Source organism: Typha latifolia, chromosome 11, assembly GCF_019914945.1.
Source record: "Typha latifolia isolate L0001 chromosome 11, TyphaL0001v2, whole genome shotgun sequence".
Classification (NCBI taxonomy): domain Eukaryota; kingdom Viridiplantae; phylum Streptophyta; class Magnoliopsida; order Poales; family Typhaceae; genus Typha; species Typha latifolia.
In genome coordinates, this window is record NC_133096.1 from 577,976 (window position 1) to 601,295 (window position 23,320).

Consider the following 23,320-nt stretch of genomic DNA (forward strand, 5'->3'; position numbering starts at 1 on the left):
TTTGTTTGCTAGGATGATTTTCATGGAGTGGGTTACGACTTAAATTAGCCCGTTGTGATATGTTTATACAAGAGAGTTGGCCTAGGTACTTATTCATAATGGACTAGTTTTACTATTGAGCTTATAGGTTACGAGCCGTTGAATTATAAAAATAAGGAGAAATTTTATGCCATTTTACTCCCTTATAGTTATATCCAAACTGAAAATGTAATATTATTTTTTATCATATTTGATTGTATCACATGCCAAATTTGAAGATACTCATCAGAGATAAAGTTATAAATAATTGAAATAAATTTTCTAACACATTTAAAATAAAACCAATTGAATTTTATGTGACAAAAATATGTACTTGCTCAATATATTTGTTATCTGAAATCTAATCAGTACTTAATTCTTTTAAGACTTTGACTCTAATGAGCCTCTTCAAATTTGACACGTAGTTTGGTTAAATATGTTGAAAAAAAGAAGCAACGGTTGTATTTTAGTCTAGATCACAAAGGGGTAAATTAACACACAAAAAGACTTACGAGAGAGTGAAATGATTTAAGTCAACTTTGATGAACATTGAATAGCTTTCTTCTACTTGGATTGCTAATGTATGATAAGAAATACATCTCTTCTATATATTCTCAATCTATAGACCATAAGACAAGGAGTTTAGACAACAAATGTTATCCAGAATAATTTATCTATTCTCCACATCTAATTATCCAGCTTTGCCATGCTTTGAATCATAATATCACCATGAGTTACTATCAGCAAAGAAATAAAAATGATACATTAGATATCTCCAAAGTTAGACAAATGCACGCTACTACACTTCAGCAACATGAGAAAGAATTAATTGCCAACAAACATCAATATATATATAGATTGCTCATACAACTTTTTACTCTGCTATTGTAATCTCTGGCTCCCTTTCGAAACCACTTTGATCATGCTCAATAACTCTTCGTCGAATCCTATTTTCGCCTACACAAATTGCATTCAGGAATAAGCTCTTGATTCTTGATAGTTTTGATGATTTATTTTTAACTTTGCTCTTCAAACATCTTGAACACATCAATGTGTTGATGATATCTTCACTTGTTTGATTCTGGAGCTTCATGTGGAGAGATGCAATCTCACTCTTCAATAGCTGGTTTTCCCTCATAACCTTTTCAATCTGATTCTTTAACTCTTTGTTACATCTCCTCCTCTCATCTAACCTTCTTGAGAGCTCATTCATGTACTTGAAATTATCCTCCACAAGCTGTTCCAAAGGTCTGAAAATTTCAGAATCTTCGACAAATTTATCGTCTATCTTCTTGCTCTCATCTCTGAAATATGTTTGAGAATCTTCTACCAACACAAACCTGTCTGAAAGATTAGTACTCATTAATCGATCTTTCGAGTACGAACCGAAGCCATCTGCGACGCTCTTGGCATGAGAATCTAGCTCAGGATCTTCGACAACCGACTCAGGATTCGAATTGGATGACTCAAACTTGTTCTGATCACCAGGAAAGTTGTCAAACCGACGCGAGGAAAGCGATGATCGAGTAAAGATCTGGCTGCAGTAATCTACCAGCAACTGGCACAGTCTGTGGAAGTCTTCAATTCTCTTCTCAATCTCTGGCTTCTTGTGGTAGTACATCTCTGCCCTCTTGGCAAATGAATCACCATCCTCTAGCCTTATAAGTGCCAATAAATCTTTGGTGTTCTCTTCAAGATCTACACATAAATCAAAAGTCAGATAGCCAATCAATCTCATTATTTCTTTAGTACATCTAGCAATGCAAAGAGATGTGTTGCCTTTCACGTATGTCAAAGACTTATGCTGCAAGGGAAGAAAAAAATAATAATAGGAACAATAAAGGTGGTTAGATAATAAACAAAAGACTCATTTCTCTGAATGAAATAATGAATATGGACAACAAATACCATTAATCTATTTCACCTGAAATATATCTGGCATAAGAAAATGAGCATTATAAGGCATGGTTTCGCTATTTGTCGATCTTTGTTTATGTTTTATTGGCACAATTGGGCTCTTTTTTCTTTAAATTTCGTCAAATGCTCATAGAATTTCTAATACCATTGATTTATTCAAAGTAGAATCTTTCAATCTAGTCTTCTTCCATTACTGAGTTTTGCATGCTAGCTTCTCCATTTTGACTTTGATACAATGATACAATGATACAATGACCATCCTATCTTCTAAGCATTTGAAATTCTACAACTCAAGAATGAACAAAAAATTTGAAGAAGATTATTATGGTTGTAAAAGAAATAAAATATCAGATTAAAAGTAATCAATTCACTTATCAAACTAAACACAAACCCGAGATGCTCGATCGAAACCACGAGGATTTACGGGGACTTTCATGGTCATTGAATGAAGAAGCTAATGAAGCCTTCTCCGATTTAGCATCCATTTCTTCTACTCTGTTTTCTTCTTTAGCTTTTTCCTAGAGTAGATTAGAAGGTTAAGCATAATGGTATCAAGCTTTTAAAAGCAAAAGAAAAAGTTAATTAGCTCCTAAAATTTTGCCTCCCCTGGGTCTCAATAGTAATTCCCTTAAAATCTTCTCTTTCCAATTTAATTTGCCTATTATTTGAATTAGTTGACCGTTTGTTAGGATCATGGAGTATAAATAATTCAAAGTATGTATTATTAAAAATGATTCAATTCTTAAAGTTTCGAAATTTCCTGGGATAAAAGTCTTGGTAAAATCAAGGATTTTTAAGGCAAGAAATCCTCCTCTGCCTCTTTTGGTACAAAATATGCTACTTTGAAATTTGAACTATATCAAGCTAAGAATTATTTTCGCTTATAATTTCTATCTAATAGGTAATTTCTAAATTATTATTCCTCTCTTCTCCATTTTGTCCAAGGGCTTATAATTAACATTAACAAAAGAGATTAGATTATAGTTTGGAATAAACGGCTCCTGAAATATACCATCTAAAAATGGTTTGAGACGTACTTCCAAACACAATAAGCATAAATTTGGTTATATTATCCCCCAAGCATTACTCTTGAGAAGATTAGAGTATTTCCCAAGCAACAAACCTTTTCTTGGAGTGGGGGGGAAAAGAAGAAAAGAGGAGGTGAATGTTGAGAAATGCTGTGGACAACCCAAAGCACAATCACATTTTAATTTATGTTAATAGATTTTTCATGTGGAAATTACTTTTTCTAACTGTGTGTTTGTTTATTTATTTATGTCTGGGATATGTTTTTCTTTGTATAAATTCTTATTCGTTAGGCATTATATATTCAAACATAATATTCTTTTGTCTAATATGTTCCATCTTGAAACGAGATTCTCCACATTCTGGAATCACAAGAAAAAGGAAGTTTGTCGATCTCTATTTATATCCAGGTGTGTGAGGCACATCAAAAGAAAGTTATAAAACAAAATTTGCCACTCTTTTGGTGATTTAGAACCAGTTATTTATCTTGTACTAACCTTCCTCCAAGCATATACCGTGAAAGATTTGCCAACTTTGAACTGCAAATGTATTAATAGTGCACTCTTCTCAAATTTCTGATCAATTTCAGGTGACTGATTCCATCTTTAGAGAAGATGTTATGGTGACATTTAAATCTCTATGGAACATCTATATCTGAGCCAAAACTGTTACTTTATGTAAGTGAGAGTTGGTTAGGGTATCTCTTTGTTCTTAAGATTTCCAGAGTCCATTCAGGAAATACCCTCACACCAAAAATCCTTTAAGAATCATAAAAGAGAAGCAACCTCTTCTCACCAATCTTTGTTTCCTTCCCAGATTTACTCCTGCCGCCTTCCGAATTGCTATATTAATGGTATCACACAATTTCCCTGAGGGCTGAGAGCAAAGTTAAATGTGATTTTGTTGATCTTCATTGTGTGTGTGTGTGTTTTTTTAAAACCCTGGAGATGTTTTCGATATTGGGGAGCAAGGCCAGGTTTTGTTATAATTTAACTGCAAAGTCTTGCTCGTTTGCCCGCCGGTACAAAAGGGTTGAAGCCTCTACCCTGTTAATAACACCAAAAGATGTTTATCTACCGCAGAGCTGGATGAATGGAAGCAAAAGTACTGTTTAGTAGAACATATGATAATCTAAGATTTTCACCAATAAGTAGCTCTTACCATCCGGGATGGACGACAAATCTTCCTGTCGACAAAGCCCAGTTGACCTGGAACGGATAGGAAAGATGATTGTTTCAGTTCAGGGATCAATTTCCTTCATTAGATTGGAGGAATAAAGTATACCTTGTCAGTCCCTAGAGAGTTGGCAACAACATGAGTGACCTGTTCGTCGATTTGGGTTGTGCAGACTGCACCAAACTGTTCAGCAGCCTGCCACAATGGGTGTAAATGGGGATTCGATTCCCCAACTGGGAAGATCCTGCTGAAAACAATTCGACACCCTCCTAGGATCTTCCTTTGCTCGGCTGCGAGTATGTTCCTTACATCCACATCATTGAGAGAGCGATGAGAAAAGAAGTTCTGGTGGATTCGCTCGATAACCTGCTTTAAGACATCAAAATGATCAGCAAACTCGAAATATTATCTATTTATCTTTGACACCATCGCTGATGAGAAGCAAGTCCCTACCGCCAGTGATGAAGCAAGAGTACCATCTTCAGGTCTCTCATCATGATCGATTTCAAGAAGTGAAGGACCGTGAAGACCAAATTGGCGTCTACTACATGGAAAGTAAGTGTATCTACAAGAGATACGACATTGCATCAATTAGGGAAAATGTTTTTCAGGTAGGAAAAAAAGGGGATAGAAGAAAGAAAATGAAATAAGTGTAGCTCATGGATACCTTTCAACAACAATCAAATTAAGCTTGTTATGTGGCCAGACCCTCACAGAGTCATCAATGATGACAACTGCTGATTCCATCCCTAAAACCCCATCAAGGTCCTTGCTTTTGGGTACCCTTTCATCACCATCAAATGGTTCACAATCATCTCCTTTTGAAGTAACTCTTCCAGCAAACAAAGTCCCAGTTGGATCAAGCACTTTTGCCATCTCAGTAGCATATAACTTGTTTCCCATGGTATAGAGATGCAGTTCATATAGCTTACTAGCCTACAACAAGAGTATTATCAACCTTAAGTAACCAAAAATATGATGCAGCTAACTCAAAATAAAAGAGCATGATATATAGTATTAACCTTCTCCAGAAAGTTCCAAATTCCCGGCCTCAACTTGGTCCACATCCCCATATGCTGGAAGCGGAAAAGATGCCGTTGTGGCTTCTCTCGGTCTTGCTCTTCTTTCTTTCTCAAAATCTCTTCATGAATCAGATCTATTTCTGCAAACTACAGATGAAGAAATAAGATGCAGTAAGTAACTTCATCCTTTCACATAAACTGTAATGGTCATTTACAAGAATCTAGCAGGACAAACATAACACCTTGGCTGAATTAAGAAGAGTGTGATCCAAGTCGAGGACTAGACTAAGTTTTCGGGCAGCGAACATCTTATTCTGCTCTGTTATCCTTTTTGCGCGCTCTCTCTGAATAGCAGCTTTCTGTTGGTCATCATATCCATCCAACAGATGGTCTACATCTCCCCATGGGTTCACTGATTGTGACGTACTTGTTGTGACTCCTTCTGGGGCCACACCAGATGCATTCTTCGGTTCATGCAACTCTACTGCACCAGGCCCAGCGTCTACCTTGTTCATGATACTTGGAGCTGGTTGGGAGATGTTCTGAGGAACTACTTGGAACGTAGATATCATTTGTGAACTAGACACTTTATCCACAACATTCTTCATGTTCTTTGAGAATTGTTGAGCCATATCTGTTATGGTGATAGATTGAGGAGGCAATCCACTCGGCTGTGCCTGCTCCCCTTGCTCTCGGACTGTTAAATTGTCTCTGTTGCTCTGGGGATCCAATAAGGGGGTTCCATTTTCTTTAGTCTGCTCAGAACATTGAATATCATTCTTCTGAGCAATATTAGTATGGAGAATGCGGCGGGGATCACGAGGTTTCATGCGGATTCTCCCAGTATCATTCTGAAGATATTAGATAGAAAAGAAAATCTATCATTCAAGATTAAGGCATGAACTTTTAAATTAAAATTTAAAGAGGAAAGCATTTATAATTTGAACACAAGATTTGCAAAATTTAAAGATGCATCATGTGATTTTGTTGAACTTCTCAGACATCAAACAGTACATTACAATGCATCAAATAGATGACAATCTCCATAACAGAGAGCAGGAAAAGAAATCTGAACTAAGAAGCAAGAGAAAAGAAGCATTTTAGTTGAGTGTACTTCTTAAATTCATTTGTCGACCAATACACTGAAGTAGGCAAATCACGTAACCATGCCATGAAGGAAAATAATGGATTCATGATCTTCTGATGTGCTAAAGTTTTCTATGCATGATTCAATGGCCTAGGAAGACAGAATAAGAGAACACTAAACAGATCAGATTAGTGGTAATCAAACTATTAACCATTGAAGGATATCTGTAAAATCTAAGTAATCTCTGAATAGAGCCTCACCATGCTAGCCCTTTGGGCAGTGATTTGAATTCTTGCAGCCGGATTCTGCACAACTTTTGCAGACTCTGCCGGCAGCCCATTTGCTGACAGAACTGTTCCAGGTGTTACATTGACACCTGTCATATTTGTCATGTCAACAGCTGAAGCAGTACTTTTCTGTTGAGATTCTATGGCTACTCTCTTTTGTTCCATTTGAATTAACTGCATAAGCATTGTCGGATTTACAGCTATATTTTTCAATAAAGAAGGCAAAGAAGAAATAGCAGGAGCTGAGGTACTTGCTGCATCCTGCACAATTTCACCATTTGGACTGCTGTAGTTTAAGTTACTATTCAGTCGTATGTGGGAACCTTTGTCTCCATTTCCGATCCTCCCAACCTCAACTTTACTATGTCCATTCAAACGAACTCCATTGCCTGGATGAGAGGCTGCGCTACCATCTTCCAACCATCCACCTCTTCCAGAGGTCATCTGCACATCTCTAGCATTTACAGCATTCTTTTGTTTTTTCAAAGCATGATCATCAGGTAGAAGTTCATTCACTGGCTTGTGCTTCCTCGAGTTCATTGTTATTTCAGCAATCCCATCTTTAGAGATGTTTGAGTCCCTAGATATCCTGTGTTGGTTTGGAACAAAAGCGCCTCCTATTTCAGAGTTTACAAACCTAAGCCTTGGGTCTCTGCTCTTTGATGCAAGCTTTACACCTGGGTTTGGCCCTGGAACCAACTGAGTCACCATGTTAACAGGAGCTTGTTGATGCCCCCTCAAGTTATCTACATAGGCGCTAGTGCAACTAGACCTAACAACATGCATCGAACTCATTGTATTCACATGAGTCACATTATCAGCAACCAAGGAACTAGATACTTCCATATCTGGATCATCATCATTATGAGACTCCTCAGAGGGAGTAGGGCTTGGGAGCTGATTACTTGGAAAAGTATAACTTCTGCCATATTTCTGCTGATAGGACGAAACAGCTTTAACAGCATCTGTGACGTATGGCTGCATTACAGTAGGTTCGTGATCCATGTTCTTGCGAGCTACTGGCTGAGTGGACACAGCTGCTCCACTTCCAAAACCGACAGGCTTTGGTACAGGCAATGGTGGTGGGTTTTCCCTTGTGGGTGATGGAAGGCTACTTTCATCGTAATCCGCATGAAGATCCAGCAGTGGGCTAACACCTTTGTTTCTCAATGCATTTGCTAGTTCTAAATTTGGAAAACAAGCATTTGGATAGTTGCAGTGAAGAGAGTTAACTCTGCTTTGTTCTGAAAGTGGTTTCTCCGAGGAAACTAAAACACAAGAAGATATACCGGGGCTTTCAGCCATATTGGAAAGCCTATCCGTAATGCCTCCACTGCCAGTAGGTAGCTCTTTCACATTATTGCCATCCTCAAAAACCAATAGTTTCACAATTTTATCTAGCTGTTACAAAAGAATATAGACACTAAGATTCTCCTAACCACCATGATTGACATCAACATCAACTCTGGAAAGAGTACAGACCTCAGTTATTTGCTCAGGTGACAACAGCCTATAGTATTGGTTCTTTATGTGGATCAACAACCTACAAAAGATTGAATACATCAAGTTCAATGTAAATAATCTCTGCAGAATAAATAGGAAGGACCATATCTAATAAAAATTGAACATGAAATTAAACCTTAAGAATAATTCCTTATTCTGCTCCCTTTTCTGCAATTTACCGGAACTAAGTACCTGCCATTAAGACCAAAGTATACCTTTTTTCATAAAGAAGGTCACACTTAAAGCACTATCGGGACTAGGGAAATGCTGAGAAGTCAGATGATCTTACAGAATTAACTGTTTCAATTCCCAGAAAGGCCTGCTGCACTAAAGCATCAAGCACAGGAATAGGACTCCCCGTATCCAAAAACATTGGCTTCAAGCTCTCAAATGTCTTACGCAATCGTGCACAAGCATCTTCAAAGGATCTACCATAAGAGGGAAAAAATCAGTAAGATACCAATTATGCTTCAAGAAAATCTCCTAGAAGACTATCAGACCTCATTCATATTACTCCAAGTTACCATTTTTATCAAAATTATTGTTCCAAAAATTCAATCTTTTAAAGTCAATTGATTTCAAAGATTTAATCATTAGCTTCCAATTAATGTTCTTTTTCTGTATCTGTTGTTCTACAATGCGCAAAGCTTACGTCTCTGCTTCCTCCATTGTAATGCTCTCCAACTCCTCCAAAATCAAACCAACATGTCTATCAAAATCCCCAATCTCTTCTGACTCCGTTGCATCTGATTCCCTCTCTTCAGTTTCCTTCTCTGGTACATCAGGTTCCAGATCGACGGTTTCACCTGCCACCGCCTGTTCCGACCCCAAACCAATTTCCCCTTCCTCTAACTCCCCTTCCTCCTTCTCCATACCACCAGTCGACTCCTCCTCAGTGTTGTCCTCAATGACCTCATCGCAATCTTCCGTCTGTGGATCGGACGAGCTCATCGGCTTCAAATCCAACCCGAGAGGCTTGTTCTGCACGGCCTGTGCCCAGGCGAAGCTGTACAAATTCGTGGCGTAGCCCCGGGACATGGGATACCCCATCCAAACGCTAGATCTAGGCGACTTGAAATCCTCGGCAGAGATCTCCTCCAGAGACGCCGAGGACTCGCCGTCGGAGACCTCCCCCTCGTCCGCCTCCGCCGCCGCCGCAGCGCGCGAACGGTTCTTCGCCATTATCCGCGCTAGGGTTTCCTTGTCGCTAGGGTTCAAGAAGTGCCGACTGGGTACAGCGACGCGCATAAGACCACGGAGTCGTGAATCCGGCGATCTCCGGCAAGTAAATCCGGCAGTATCGGAACGATCCTAACCACTGTTTCCAGGGTTCCGAGATCGGAAAGCCTACCGACCGATTTGGGAGGGGTTATACACCGCCCTTCGAGGAGATGAATCGATCAAAGTGGATACAGATCCGTGTAAATCCAGCAATTCCTGGCGAATCCCCTGAAACGATCGCTCTGGATCTAGCTCGAGGTGTCGGCGAAGGCGAGAGGGAGGGGAGGCCGAAGCGAGCGAGACGATCAGGAAAAGAACGAGGAGAGCTCGTGCGAGCGACTTGGATATATTTAAATGCTTAGAGTTTTAAATCCGAACCGTACACGTCATCCGGCACGTCATCCTCCCGGTTCTATTGGTCATTTAACTGGATTGGATCAGATTGGGTTCGTCCACTTAAATTCTCGGGTCCAGTTGTCAACCCGTCCTCGCCTAAATAGATCGAGTCCGGAATAAATTAGATGAATAAATAATAATCGCATAAAAGACCGAAAGATGTTAGTAAATTTTTTTCATAATTACCACTGAAATTTCTCTAAATATCATAATTGCCACTTGCCACTTGCCACTTACCACCAACAATATTATTGTCCACCGACATAACCCACCTTAACCACTAGGAGATAAAGTTTAATTTAAGTTTGATTCTCTATCTTACTAACTTTGAATTTAAATTAATAACTAACGAGAGAGATATGTAAGCAATCTAGGAGAGGCTTTTGCAATTTAATTTAATTTTTATTTTTTAAATTTAATATTGAATGCATATATTTTATTTTATTTTGTCGAGTGCTCATATTATTATAAAAAAAGTCTGTAATTTAGGAGATAGAATTTAAATTAAGATTTTATCAAATTAACAATAAAAATATATAAATACTCTTATTATGATTGTATACATTACTCTTAATTAAGATTATGTATGTCCAGATAATATAATTATCAAAAAATAGCGTAAAGGGTATACATGCAAAAAATCAACTTAAGAAGGGTATGCATATAAATAAGATATTTCAGAAGAGAAAAAAAAAAAAGGTAAATATTAACTTTGAAAGGGTATTTATGCAAACAAAATATTTTAGAAAAGAGTTCATGGATGAAAAAGATAGATAGATAGATAGATAGATATAAAAGGTATGAAAAAGAGTTCATGGATGTGACATGCAAGGAGCTCATTAAATTTGTCACTTATTACTTCTTTAGGATAATAACTGAACATTTGATGAAAAATTAAATATAATTAATCACACTCTTAATTTTGTTAAAACTGATAAATCCAACATAACAAAGAATTCCAATAATTTCATACAACTACATGCAATTTTATGTTAGAAAAGAAAAACCCAAAGCCTAATGATATATATCCTAAACCTTGAATGAGTGTATTCAGAATGTGCTCATGAATTTTTCAGACTGAACAATCTGCAGTCCAGCAAGGGCTAGAAATTAAGGCGAACCGTTCTCGAGTTAGTACTGTATATGATCATCCTTCAGATGTTCCTGCAAAACTAGCAAAAGTTGATACTTGATAGTAGACAAAATTTGGCAAAAATGATACAGTCTCAATCAATCAGGGATATGTACCCTCTGAAAATTTGAAACATAAAAGTTTCTGTCAAAAATAGTTCCTACATATGATTCTCCAAAATCTGTTAAAATTCTGAAAGAAAGATGAACCAAGACCAATGCCAATCACTACTGAAGAAATCTGAAACTCTAGATCCCTCTCCTCGAATTTATTATCGCGTTAAGCTGCCCCAGCTTTCTGCTGAACCAGTTTTTCGATCAGGTCTGCAGCTTCCTGCACTGTTGAGATACTCTGGGAATTGTCTTCCTCCACAGTGATGCCGAATTCCTCCTCCAGACCCATCACTATCTCTACCTGTCAAAGTAAAATGACAACAATGTTATGAATTTGGAGTACTAGAAAAGAATGCCTTTATGACAAAGAGGTGGCAATCCAGGTTTAGCAGAAAATACCGTGTCTAAGGAATCGGCACCGAGTCCAGAAAACGTCGACTGAGGTGTCAGAGAAATATCATCAGTCAATGCCAATTGTTTCTTGACAACCGCCATGACTTTGTTCACCGTCTCTGGTGTGGCCTGTAAGAACCAACTACAGCAATGAGTTGCATTGACATACCTTCTCATGATTCATTCATGAGTTAAATTTGCAGGAAGAATAAGGAACTAGCGATATCCTTGGAATAAAGAAGAGTATACCTCAGATGAAGCACGAACGCGTAAAGATCTCAATGAGGGAAAGCTACTAGTTCTCGTGCCAAATGAGAACTTTACGCTGGAAATTTTGTTACTCATCTGCAATTGTTAAAGTGATGAAACCACAAATCGGTGAGTACATTAATTTCTGGGCTTCCAAGATCGAAACCATGGCAGGACTAAAGAATATTGAGGAATTATTAAGCTCAAACACAGAACTCTTTTCATAAAAGATAGTAACTGAACTCAATTTGCATATTAGTAGTAATATGTACAATTAAAAAAAGTTCTTCCACTCATCAGTGATATGTAACGTTTTATGTGAACTGACAAAATTATCAATTAACTGACTTCTCTCCACTGAATGTTTAATCATCATATTGTCAAAGGTTTTATTAGCAAATTTAAGATGCATATGGAATCAACACCCTTCATACTTTGCAAACCATCATCAGAATTCAGTCAGTAGAATAACATAATGATACTTAAATACTGAATGCACCATAATCAGATCCCCATAAAGATCATGTGGTAGAGCTTATAGTTTCCTGCTCTGGCTATGTAATAGTTATCCTCACAATTGTCTACAATAGGTTTCTCTTCTCATGTAAATGATGACAACTAGCTTCCTCATCAACTCTTGCTATGTATATGGACATGGAAATCAAGAGAGCTACCTTTTTTTTCTTTTTTTTATGAACATTACAATCCAGCATGTCAAATGGAGTCCATTTGATGATTATACATCTCCCCCTCTGGAAAACTTTACATCCAGCATTCACTGGTAGGACTTCATTTTCTTTGAAACATGAACAGAATAAACTTAAAACTGCAATCAACTACACAACCAATACAAAACTTGTGACTTTTTAAAAAGCTCCTAATTTTCTTTTTGGGAAGCAACCACCACTAAAAGTCTCTACTGAGGCTTCAGTAGTAAAAAAAGGAAGGCACTTTCCTGGCCAAAATACAACCTTTAGGCCTTCACAACAGTCTAATGATCCACAGAGTTTCCATCTAGGTTGCAAATTCGATAAAATCAAGAACAAGAAAAGGAAAAAAAAATCCAAAAAAAAAAATTCAATCTTTCTATACTTGGTCGAAAGAAGGGATGAAGAGAGGAGTGTTACCTTGAAGCAGCTTGTTGGGTTGATGGAGTATCCGAACCTAAGGGAGGTGGCAGAGAGGGAAGCCATTGATAAGAGTAAGAGAGCAGAGGAAGGAGATGGAAGAAGAAGGTGTGATGTTTATGGATTAGGTTGGGAAGGGAGTTCCCATTTTGTAATCCAGAGTGGCGGCATGCTATCCACCCAATCAACAAAATTTTATCTAATTTGTGGATCCCACCAAAAAACTGAGGAGCTGATTGGTCCATAAAGTGATCCAAGCATTTTCTTCCTTAAGAAAATTTAATAAATTCAGTTTTATTTGCTCTTTGATAATTAATTTAAGGGTTATTTGTACTTTACAAAGCTTTCATATATTTTTAACTTAACCATAGCCACTGTGGTCTTAACTAAAGTGAAATCTTTATTTTTTAATATATTTGATCACAATAGAGATTAAATTTGAAGATCATTGTTAGAAATAAAGTTTTAGAAAATTTAATAAGTTTTCCAAAGGATCTAAGATAATACTAATAAAATTTTAGATAAAAAAGATATAACAAAAACATACATATTTTTAATATATTTATTAAATTTTTGTTATTTGAAATTCAATCGGTATTATTTTAAATATGTTAGAAAAATATCTGACTCTATACAACTTTGTCTCTAATGATAATCTTTAAATCATATTCTAAAATAAGGGTGTAATAATTAACTTCTATATGATATAAAGTAAAAAAAAATTATATTTTATTTTTTATGAAATTATTATAAATTTAATTGGATATAAAGTAAAGTGATGGATATCAATGACAAATTAGTAATTAAATTAGTGTGTACAGTATTAAATATAATTTTAATAAATAGTATTTATATTCTAAAATAGTGTTATGTTTAGCTGTTATTTTAGAATAATGAGTTATATTTAAAATTAAAAAGAAAAATTATTCATGAAGTTAACTGGGCTTAATATAATATTGCATACGATTGGTTATTAAAATAATAATAATAATAATAATATTTCACGCCACTCCGGCACTGTCTGTAGTGAATCAAATTCGTCTCTTTTCTCTTCCCGCCTTCAATTCCCATCCTTAGTCGGAACTTACGGTCAAAATCCCCAGTTCCAATTCCTCCCTGAACTTCTCCGAAATGGGTCGTCTTCAAAATCACTAAATTGAAGGGAAGCAATCCCCAGTTCGGACGCTATGCTCAGGATTTCCCAACTCGTGCGACCCAAATGGTCAATTTTTCCACTCACTCATCAACCAAATCCTTTGATTAGCTTCTTTCGATGCAGTTATTCAGCAAATGCTGCATTATTGTGGTTAGAGGAAGAGATTAATGCTCTCTCGCTGTTCAAGTTCGATTCTTTTACTTATGCCGAAGCATTGAAATATTGCATCGGTACTGGGGATCAAAATAGAGGGAGAGCAGTTCACTGTCATGCCATTAAGCGTGGTGGGCGTTTGGATTTGTTCTGCCGGAACATTCTTCTCAACATGTATGTAAAATTTGGTCTCATGATAGATGCCCGCAAGTTGTTTGGAGAAATGAGTGACAGAAATGTGGTTTCTTTTGTTACCTTGATTCAGGGTCATATGGAGTGCAGCGATTTTGACGAGGCATTTAAGCTTTTTGTTAGGCTTCACAGGGAGGGTTATGATCTTAATCAATTTGTTTTCACAACAGTTCTTAAGCTATTTGTGATTATGGAGCTGCCTGAGCTTAGTGAATGTGTGCATGCATGCATTTATAAGCTTGGCCACGAATCCAATGCATTTGTGGGTTCTTCCTTGATTGATGCTTACTCACTTTGTGGGCTTGTTAGTTATGCAAGGCAGGTGTTTGATGGGATTGTTGGAAAGGATATTGTCGCTTGGACAGGGATGGTGTCTTGCTATGCTGAGAATGATTGTTCAGAGAATGCATTGCAACTCTTTTCTAGAATGAGGAAAGCTGGTTTGATGCCTAACAATTTTACTCTTACTAGTGTGCTCAAGGCTTCCGTTTCCTTGTCATCACCAAAATTAGGCAAGAGCATCCATGGGTGCTCGATAAAAAATTGTTATGAAACTGACCCTTATGTTGGTGGTGCTCTTCTTGATATGTATGCAAAATGTGGGGACATTGAGGATGCTCGCTTGGTGTTTGAGATGGTTCCTCATTATGATGTGATACTTTGGAGCTTCATGATAGCCCGTTATGCACAGAGCAATCAGAATGAGCAGGCTTTGGAGCTTTTCTGCAGAATGATGCGATCTTCAGTAGTTCCTAATGAATTTAGTCTTTCAAGTGTTCTACAAGCTTGTGCAAGTACAGCAAATTTACAAGTGGGTCAGCAAGTCCACAGCCATGCTATGAAGATAGGTTATGACTTGGAAATATTTGTTGCAAATGCACTAATTGATGTTTATGCTAAGTGTGGGGACATGGAAACCTCACTGAGGATTTTTTCAGATTTGTCAAATAGCAATGAGGTGACTTGGAACACAGTGATCGTTGGGTATGTCCAGTTAGGTTTTGGTGAAGATGCTTTGAGGCTCTTTCGTGAAATGCTCATCTCTCATGTACCAGGAACTCAAGTCACATACTCTAGTGCACTTCGGGCTTGTGCAAGCATAGCAAATATCAGGCAAGCAAGTCAGATTCACTCTTTGATTGCTAAGACCACATTCAGTGATGATACTGTTGTTAGTAATTCTCTAGTTGATACATATGCCAAGTGTGGAAACATTAGAGAGGCTCGCAAGGTGTTTGACATGATTAAAGAACATGATGTGATTTCTTGGAATGCTATCATCTCAGGCTATGCTATCCATGGCCTAGCTGGGGATGCTTTAGGTCTGTTTACTAAGATGAATGGAACTATGATCAAACCGAATGATGTGACCTTTGTTGGTGTCCTATCAGTATGCAGCAACATAGGTTTGGTCAAGCAGGGTTTATCTATTTTTTATTCCATGACTCGGGATTATGGTATCAAACCGTGTATGGAGCATTACACTTGTATAGTTAGGCTTCTAGGACGTTCTGGCCGCCTCAACGATGCCATGAAGTTTATCAATGAAATTCCATTGGAACCAACTGTTATGGTTTGGCGTGCATTGCTGAGTGCTTGTTTGGTCCATAAGAATGTTGAGATGGGGAAATTTTGTGCAGAGAAGGTGCTTGGGATTGAGCCACAAGATGAGACAACCTATATCTTATTATCAAATATGTATGCTGCAGCAGGAATTTGGGATGAAGTGGCCCTTGTGAGAAAATCCATGAGAAGCAAAGGAGTGAAAAAGGAGCCTGGCCTTAGCTGGATTGAGATCCAGGGAGAAATCCATTCTTTTTCAGTTGGAGATGTATCACATCCAGATATGCGTGTGATAAATGCAATGCTGGAATGGTTAAACATAAAGATAAATAGAGCAGGCTACATTCCTGATGGCAGTGTGGTGTTACACGAAATTGCAGAGGACCAAAAGACACGTTTTCTATGGGTACATAGTGAGAGGCTGGCCTTGGCATTGGGTCTTATAAGCATACCGCCTGGAAATCCTATTCGGATAATGAAGAACCTGCGTTTCTGCTTGGATTGTCATGCTGCATTCAAAATGATATCTAAAGTAGTTCAACGGGAAATCATTGTGAGAGACATTAACCGCTTTCATCATTTCGATGGTGGAATTTGCTCCTGTGGTGATTATTGGTAATACCACATTGTGATGCAGTGCTTATTTTGCTGTAGTATTAATTCACATTCTTGCCACAAGATCTGCAAAACAATGTCTGTGGAGAATTGGGAATGATAAGCTTGTTCCTGGTGAGGCTCAACTTTTAAAATCTTTGAGAGCAAAAGTTTTCGACCAGCGCCTCTTCCTGCAATAGAACCAAGCTTTTCGCCATGTACAAAATGCCTTGTCATCTTAAGAATAAGGTAAAACATATGTTTTTTATTTCTCTACTTGCCAATTTTATGCCGTCACATGGCCTTCTCTTCTACATATTTCCATCAGTGAAACTAACTTTTATTTGTACAAGACATTAATTTGCATTGTTCATTATTTGCCTGCTGTTGTGCTACATTTTCTTAACTGCATGACTTTGCATAGTCTGACAAGTATGCTGCTTAGTTTTCTTCACTTAATAATTTTATCTTGCTAAGGGTGTTACCCACTTTGCTTTGCAATAGTTTCTATATAGCAGCACGTCTGTACATTTACCAAACAAACTGCTTGGCTACATATGACCTTTCTTAAGTTCATCTTATAAAGCAAGTGCCATTCATGTCTTTTATCTTCAACTCTTATTTTGAGAGGTGTCTTGACAGTTTACCACAACATATAAGAATGCATATAAGGAATAACTTTTTTAAAGTTGAAAGTTATTTAAGATTCACTTGCAATCTACACTTGTCAGCAAGGAACTTCTGCACACAATGGAAAGACATTGCAATCAACTAAGCAGTACTTTTATGCTTATTTTTAATTCTTTTTATGTTCTTCCTTATATTCTCCAGTCCTACAATGGTTTTAAAATTTTCTTTTGTATTAATTGTAACTTTTAACACTAAGAATTGATAGGATTGAGGCCTGCTTTTGCTTAACGAAAGGGTACTATAGAAAATTTAACACATATCTTTATTTTTTTTGTGAATTGATATCCGAAGAGAATGTGAGGCTTACACCTTGTCAGCATGTGACCTTAATCCTTGTCTTCCATGCCGTGCTATGAGTAATCATGATGCATCATGTTGTCTTAGTATCAAAATTGATTGTGCAAATGAAGGGCTTAAGATGTTTCATAGATATCATGGTGTCTGAACTCTGAACTTTGAAGGCCTCAGAAGTTTGTCTATTGAGTACCTTTGTACCAGCATTCTCTGTGGTAGCCATGATCTTCACTCACAGGTCATCTCGACTTGACATCTATGTTAGGATAGGATTGGATATATGCCAAAATTGTATACTTTGCATCCAGTAGTTACTAATTTACTATAGTCTAAATTTAGTGAGAGAAATTAAGAGAACCCTAAAGAAAAGGAAGAAGAGATGGGGGGGGGGACTAGAGAAGTCGGTAGGGAGGTGGTATCTCCAACAGGAAAATGTCTTTTCTCATTAAGTATTACACTATTGCTCTTAATTGTAATATCTGTCTTTTGATATCCCATTAAAGGAGAAATGATTGACATCAAAATGGTCTTGATGAAACAAAAACATTCTTAGATTGACCTATTGCCCTAGTAGGACTCTTTCAAACAAACTATCTGAAAGAAGTAATTGAGTAGCCCTTGGAAATTCATATTTGTAATCAAAACCAGTTTATAACCATCTAAGACTCTAGGTTTTAACTTTGAGGAACTCTAAACTAGCTAAGATAACAAAAATGTTCCCTAGTTTCAGCCCTCAAATAATTCTGAATTTGTTATTTCATTGAAAAATAGATGTATATTTTTTATATTGTTCCAGGTACTTTTTGAAAATTTTGAGGGCGTAATGATTTTTTCATAATCACTGCAGGAATCAGGGCACAATTTCATGCAACTATATTGTGTGTACAACCAGATGTAAAGAGAGTCAGATACCTGAATATACTTGCATGATATCAATTGCAATTTGCAAACATCATTGTACTCTCAGCTCTTCAGGTGATGCCCCTTTATTTAGGAGCAAAGAGTTTGATGTTTCTTGTCATCCAGGATACCTATATATGTTTGTATATATATAGTGAAAAAATTCCATTAACTTCTGTTCTTTAAGTCAAAATTTATTTGGAAGTTAGTCATGTTTCTCTTCCCTCTGAGTTTTCTCTTCTATTAATTGAGCAGGTCTATCCTCTAAATGGTAGGAACTTATATTGTTACATATAACATGTTATTTATATATATTTTATCATAAGAATTAACTGATTAAGAATGAGAGTCAGAGTCCTGCTTTTGGCATTCGATATGTTTGGTTTGGTAAGTTATAAGGCATCCGTACCTTCAGTTCAGAGAGTTAAAAGGAATCAGTACCTTCTGTTGGACTGTCCTTACATATCCTTCTAGATAGGTCGTTCCTGAAGCTACTTATTTAAGAAAGTTTCAATATACTTTTATCTGTTAGGAAGCCTTATACGTCTTTTCTAGTAAGTCAACAAATGGCAATCTGTAATCTTGAAAGGGGCCAAACTAGGTTTAATTTTTGATGAAATGGAACTTTCTTTTACTGGTACTAATTTTATGTTCCTTGTTGTCTTCCCATATCTACATTCCAAATGAGCAGTTTCTGATCCTTTCCAGTTTCCATCTCCTAACAACAATTATTTCAAACTAAATATAGAGCAACCATAAATCTTGCTAAATCAGATTTACATGATATTCTGTGACCTCAAATCCTCAGGTTTTGCTCCAATGGTGTCTACAATCATAGAATTGCCATGTTCTTCTGGGCATAGAATTCCAAATATGATTAATCTGCATTATTGCATCTCTAAGGTAATCATTGTTGTGAGCTTGACATTACAAGTCCCTTACACAAACCATACACCCATGGTAAGCCCATTTCCTGCTGTTCAATCCTTCAAAACAATTGGTTCTGGAACATCAGCTTCTGTTTGCCACAGCCTAATGTGTACGCAGCAGGTCCTCAACACAAACTATACACCCATGGTGAGCCCGTCAAAACAATGGATACAAGAAAATCCAGTTTTGTTTGATGCAACCTAAGTAAAAACTCCATTATATGTAGACTCTGCCTCTAACATTGAACTAATGCTCTTTCATTTCTTCGACTGATTCATCCTTCTATTATATAGCAATCTTTAGTTTTTTGTTTAAATATATATATTAAAATCTACATTATAGTATTTTAGATTATTTTTATAAATGACCCATTTATTAAAGATAAAGTAATAGTCAAATATAAATATTATTCAACATATAATATGATTGAATACATTTATTAAAACTAATATAATTATGGGTCACTTCATAATATGATTGAATAGTTTATAATATAATTGAATACTTAATAACATTCAACATTATTTTATATAATAATAGTTCAATAATTAAAATTAATATGTAATTAAATGTAAAATAATGAGAAGGATTAAAGACTTCATTTGATGATGATTGATGAAAATAGAAAAAAAAATAAAAAATCACATCAGCACGGAGACCAGCATGGCGACCCATGCCGATGGTGGCACGGCACTAATCTACCCCCATCACTACCACCGCCGTGCTCTTTTTCTTTTTCTCCACCGTGTTCCACCACTTTCTGCCCTCAGCCTCTCATCAACCAATCAGCCCCACCTTTACCGATGCCTAAACCCTTGTTACAAATAGAGTCCTAGTTGGACCATAATAAAACCTCAATGCCCTCTTCCCTTATATTGCAGGTTATTGGAACAAGACCATTGCTTGGGAAGTAGTACGATAAGTGACACTGTTCATGGGTGAATCAGATGTGTTTGTTTCAGTCACGAAATCAGAGCAGTTTCTAGCACTGCTCAGTGAAGTGAAGCCCTCTGATTATGGAAATGGCACACTGGAAGCAAGTGCTGATGCCTGAAGATTTTCTACATGAACTCAGCAAGTGAAGCATCTCCTGTAGAGAGGTTTATGGCTGCCATATCTTGAAGGGCAGATTATTAGGGCATGTGTTGGTTGTCAATTGTCATTTGCACTTAAGAACCATAATCTAGGATCCAGAATTGTTGTAAGATCAAAAACAGGAACATGAGTGAGAGGGAAAGCTACTTACTTTCTGTGGTGTATTTATTAGTCAGATTATCCTACTAAAAGAAATTGACAGTGAAAGTATTTTCCATGATGGTCTTGATTCTAAATTTTTCGGGAAGTATCTAGACTGACTGAAGCTTGCTTTGGAATCAAGATCTAGTATCATTGAAAAGTTATGTGGGTCGATATCTTGATGAATTTTTAACAATATATGATTGTGGTTTTATTCTTATTTAGATCTTCAGTTTTACTGCAGTTTTGAGAAGAAGGCAAATCCCTAGATAAAGAGATTGTTATCTTTCTTCCTCGTTTTAGTATTTGCTACATCAAGATGACTTTCTGGAGGGATTTCTCTTGGGTGGTTTGATCCTAAACTACCACTAAGAAGATAGATTACTCCACTAATTGACTTGCCTTATAGCTTTCATATCAGGTTTCTCAAATGTTTGCTTTTAGTTTCATTAGAAATTCTCTACAATTCTCTGCAGGGTTGATTTTAGGTTGACTGCCAATTTTGAAATCTGTCAATTCTTTTGCAGTTGACTTATGATGATGATTAGTGTTCACTCTCATTGTTACAAAACAATTTATCCTTTTAATGTATCACCAGGACATGAGAAAGGAAAAGATAGGAGCTGAAATCCTAAGAAGATGCCTGCAGCTATGCTGAATACCATTAATTGCAGGCTAGCAGAAGTTGGCTGTTCTCCACTACATCAGATGGCTAAAGTGAGTTCCCACCCTGGCTTTCGCCTACTCTTCTTTCTTTGTCTCAAGGCCCTTTCTGACCTTTGATGTCAGATAAACTTTGACGATTCAATCTTTATTGTTAGTCTGCTACAATGTTAGTTGACTCCTTGGCTCTTAGCTTTTTCAAGATTCTGAAGAGTCTTATTAAAGCTAGTTATCTGTATGGGCCAAGCTCTAGATACAAGTTTGAACCCAATCCAAGTCTTCGATTACCATATGGGCCAAGTTGTGACCCCTTGGTGATACAAGTTGCTCTTGTAATTTTTTTTTAAAATTTTTTTTCCAACTCCATGCTCGCCCATATTACTGACACATTTGTTAGTGTTATGTACTGCAGTACCTGCAGACTTTACAAACTCAAGCTTGTATGAGAAGAACAAAGAGAGAGTTTGGTTTGAGGTAGAAACTTATGAATACTACCACATGCAATACTATATGGCATTGTGTTGGTGAGTGTATTACAAAGTTGTTGAAAAAGTTATCATGACTTGCTCTAAAAGTATATATTCTGAGTATACAAATGCAGATATAGGTACATGAATACTAACATATGCATGGGCATGTATGATTTGCTCCATTTACTCTCTCTCTCCTCTTTGAAATCTTGGGAAAGTGACAGGTCTTTTAGGATATGAAATGTCTTCTAACCTATGATGCAGAGGATAGTGGATGAGGGGTAAAGAAGCCTTTTTTGGCATGTTGGTATGGCTACTGACTAGTGGGCGGTGAGAAAGGTGGTATGAAGAAGAAAAGAAGTGATCATTCCAAGGTTCATACTTGCAAGAAAAGGTATGCCATCTTCCCCTTTTTATTCTCTCTACATCTCTTTCATAGTTGCATTGCATGTGTCCTCTTGATAGGTTCAAATTTAAAATAACAACAATAACATAATAGAACAATAGAAAAGCTCTTTCATGTCCATACTCCTAGTTTTCACCATGACATGCTATGAAACAAACACCTACATTCCCATGAAAAGAATAGTTATGTTCCTTGATGTCAGCTAATGCACTTTAATTGTCTCTTATGTATTAAAACTATAAAAGTACTTGCACACACACACACACACACACACACACACAGAGGAGCAAACAAATAAGAACATGCATGAGTTCCCCTTGCAAGGCACTGCCCCCCAAATATTCCATACCTTTTCCTTCCTCTCTTTCCATAATTCTAAGTTTCTAATTCCAACCATCACCACACCTCATAATGAAAGAGAAAGTATACTTTAAAGGAGTTAATTTATACTTTTCTTTTTCACTTCATCTACTCATCTAGATTATATATATTAATATATACTATCCTGTGATGAAGAGAGAGCATCTATCCAAAAAGAGGGTATTCATGAATCGCCCTTTCCCTAGTTTCTTCATATTATGTACTAACATGCTTGTGCATTTTATTTAACCTAATATGCGAGTAAAACTTCCCAAAAGACATAAAGAAATTTTTTTTGGACTCCTAACTACCCTAGCTAGTCCTCTCCTTTTGATGAATTATGATGCTATCATTGGTGTTCAAAGTCTAGAAATCAATTTATCCAATAATTATGCAATAAATTGTCCTAAAAAAGAGTCTATGTATCTACTATTTAATCTAAATGAGTTGTGGCCGCTTTATAAGTAATGCTAGTTTTCTAACTATATCATCACTCTAATCTTACATGAAATAATGAGATTTATATCCCAATTAATCTTTTCTCTCTCTCTCTAACCAAGTTTTTTTTTTTTTTTTTTTTGGCAGAGCATAAGCCGCTAATCAAATACCAACCCTAACATCCACGGTACAACGGTCAACCTAATCAAGTCGATTTATTCATGCCTATGTACCTTCTAACTATCATTAACGACACTAAGATAGAGGATAATTAAGTTATAAGACAAGTCCCAAAGGAAAGCATGAGGTGCCTCTTCTTCTCAAGGATTGTAATTAACCTAACTCCCCACAATGCACCTCAAATGAGACGCCGGTTTTGTGACCCCCCATCCCCTCTAGAGGGGAGTAACCATTGGTGGGTTCCAGTTGGCGGTGCGTTTGGTGGGTCCGAAGTTTTATCTCTTGGTGGGCTTTTAAGGGTGCAGGTAATATTCCCGACAAGGCCTGGCCCATGGAATTCCACGCTTTGCATGGATGTGGGGCCCAAGCCCACCCACCTGACCGCGCGTGCCAAGAGGGTGGTGGGCCCCTCGGGGGGAGGGACCCAC

At 37.0% G+C, this 23,320-nt stretch overlaps 4 protein-coding genes across 7 annotated transcripts; 1 reads left to right on the forward strand and 3 right to left on the reverse strand.

The window, feature by feature from the left end:
* Positions 1-752: 752 nt before the first annotated feature.
* LOC140798034 (uncharacterized) lies at positions 753-2,438 on the reverse strand. Its single transcript, XM_073151753.1, has 2 exons — positions 2,327-2,438; positions 753-1,716 (listed from the first exon to the last, which is right to left on the reverse strand). The coding sequence occupies exons 1-2, from the start codon at positions 2,418-2,420 to the stop codon at positions 893-895; spliced, it is 918 nt and encodes a 305-aa protein (XP_073007854.1). The 5' UTR covers positions 2,421-2,438; the 3' UTR covers positions 753-892.
* A 1,047-nt stretch (positions 2,439-3,485) lies between these two features.
* Positions 3,486-9,597, reverse strand: LOC140797941 (RNA polymerase II C-terminal domain phosphatase-like 3). Its single transcript, XM_073151650.1, has 12 exons — positions 8,689-9,597; positions 8,326-8,464; positions 8,173-8,228; positions 8,016-8,076; positions 6,507-7,934; positions 5,402-6,010; positions 5,160-5,306; positions 4,805-5,073; positions 4,591-4,702; positions 4,246-4,503; positions 4,123-4,169; positions 3,486-4,007 (listed from the first exon to the last, which is right to left on the reverse strand). Exons 1-12 carry the CDS (start codon positions 9,282-9,284, stop codon positions 3,944-3,946), a joined length of 3,786 nt encoding a protein of 1,261 aa, XP_073007751.1. The 5' UTR covers positions 9,285-9,597; the 3' UTR covers positions 3,486-3,943.
* Positions 9,598-10,872: 1,275 nt separating this feature from the next.
* Positions 10,873-12,807, reverse strand: LOC140797956 (acyl carrier protein 4, chloroplastic-like). Its single transcript, XM_073151667.1, has 4 exons — positions 12,668-12,807; positions 11,541-11,636; positions 11,298-11,420; positions 10,873-11,199 (listed from the first exon to the last, which is right to left on the reverse strand). Exons 1-4 carry the CDS (start codon positions 12,731-12,733, stop codon positions 11,065-11,067), a joined length of 420 nt encoding a protein of 139 aa, XP_073007768.1. The 5' UTR covers positions 12,734-12,807; the 3' UTR covers positions 10,873-11,064.
* An 864-nt stretch (positions 12,808-13,671) lies between these two features.
* Positions 13,672-23,012, forward strand: LOC140797333 (putative pentatricopeptide repeat-containing protein At5g13230, mitochondrial). 4 transcript variants are annotated; one of them, XM_073150691.1, is made up of 6 exons: positions 13,672-16,574; positions 18,157-18,284; positions 20,974-21,092; positions 21,436-21,512; positions 21,773-21,902; positions 22,860-23,012. In XM_073150691.1, the coding sequence occupies exon 1, from the start codon at positions 13,855-13,857 to the stop codon at positions 16,348-16,350; it is 2,496 nt and encodes an 831-aa protein (XP_073006792.1). In that variant the 5' UTR covers positions 13,672-13,854; the 3' UTR covers positions 16,351-16,574; positions 18,157-18,284; positions 20,974-21,092; positions 21,436-21,512; positions 21,773-21,902; positions 22,860-23,012. The 4 variants fall into 4 exon arrangements, with proteins under 4 accessions (XP_073006792.1, XP_073006791.1, XP_073006793.1 ...); XM_073150690.1 differs by having other exon boundaries at positions 21,451-21,562; XM_073150693.1 differs by lacking the exons at positions 21,436-21,512; positions 21,773-21,902; positions 22,860-23,012 and having other exon boundaries at positions 14,010-14,150; positions 14,242-16,574; positions 20,974-21,428.
* Positions 23,013-23,320: the final 308 nt, after the last annotated feature.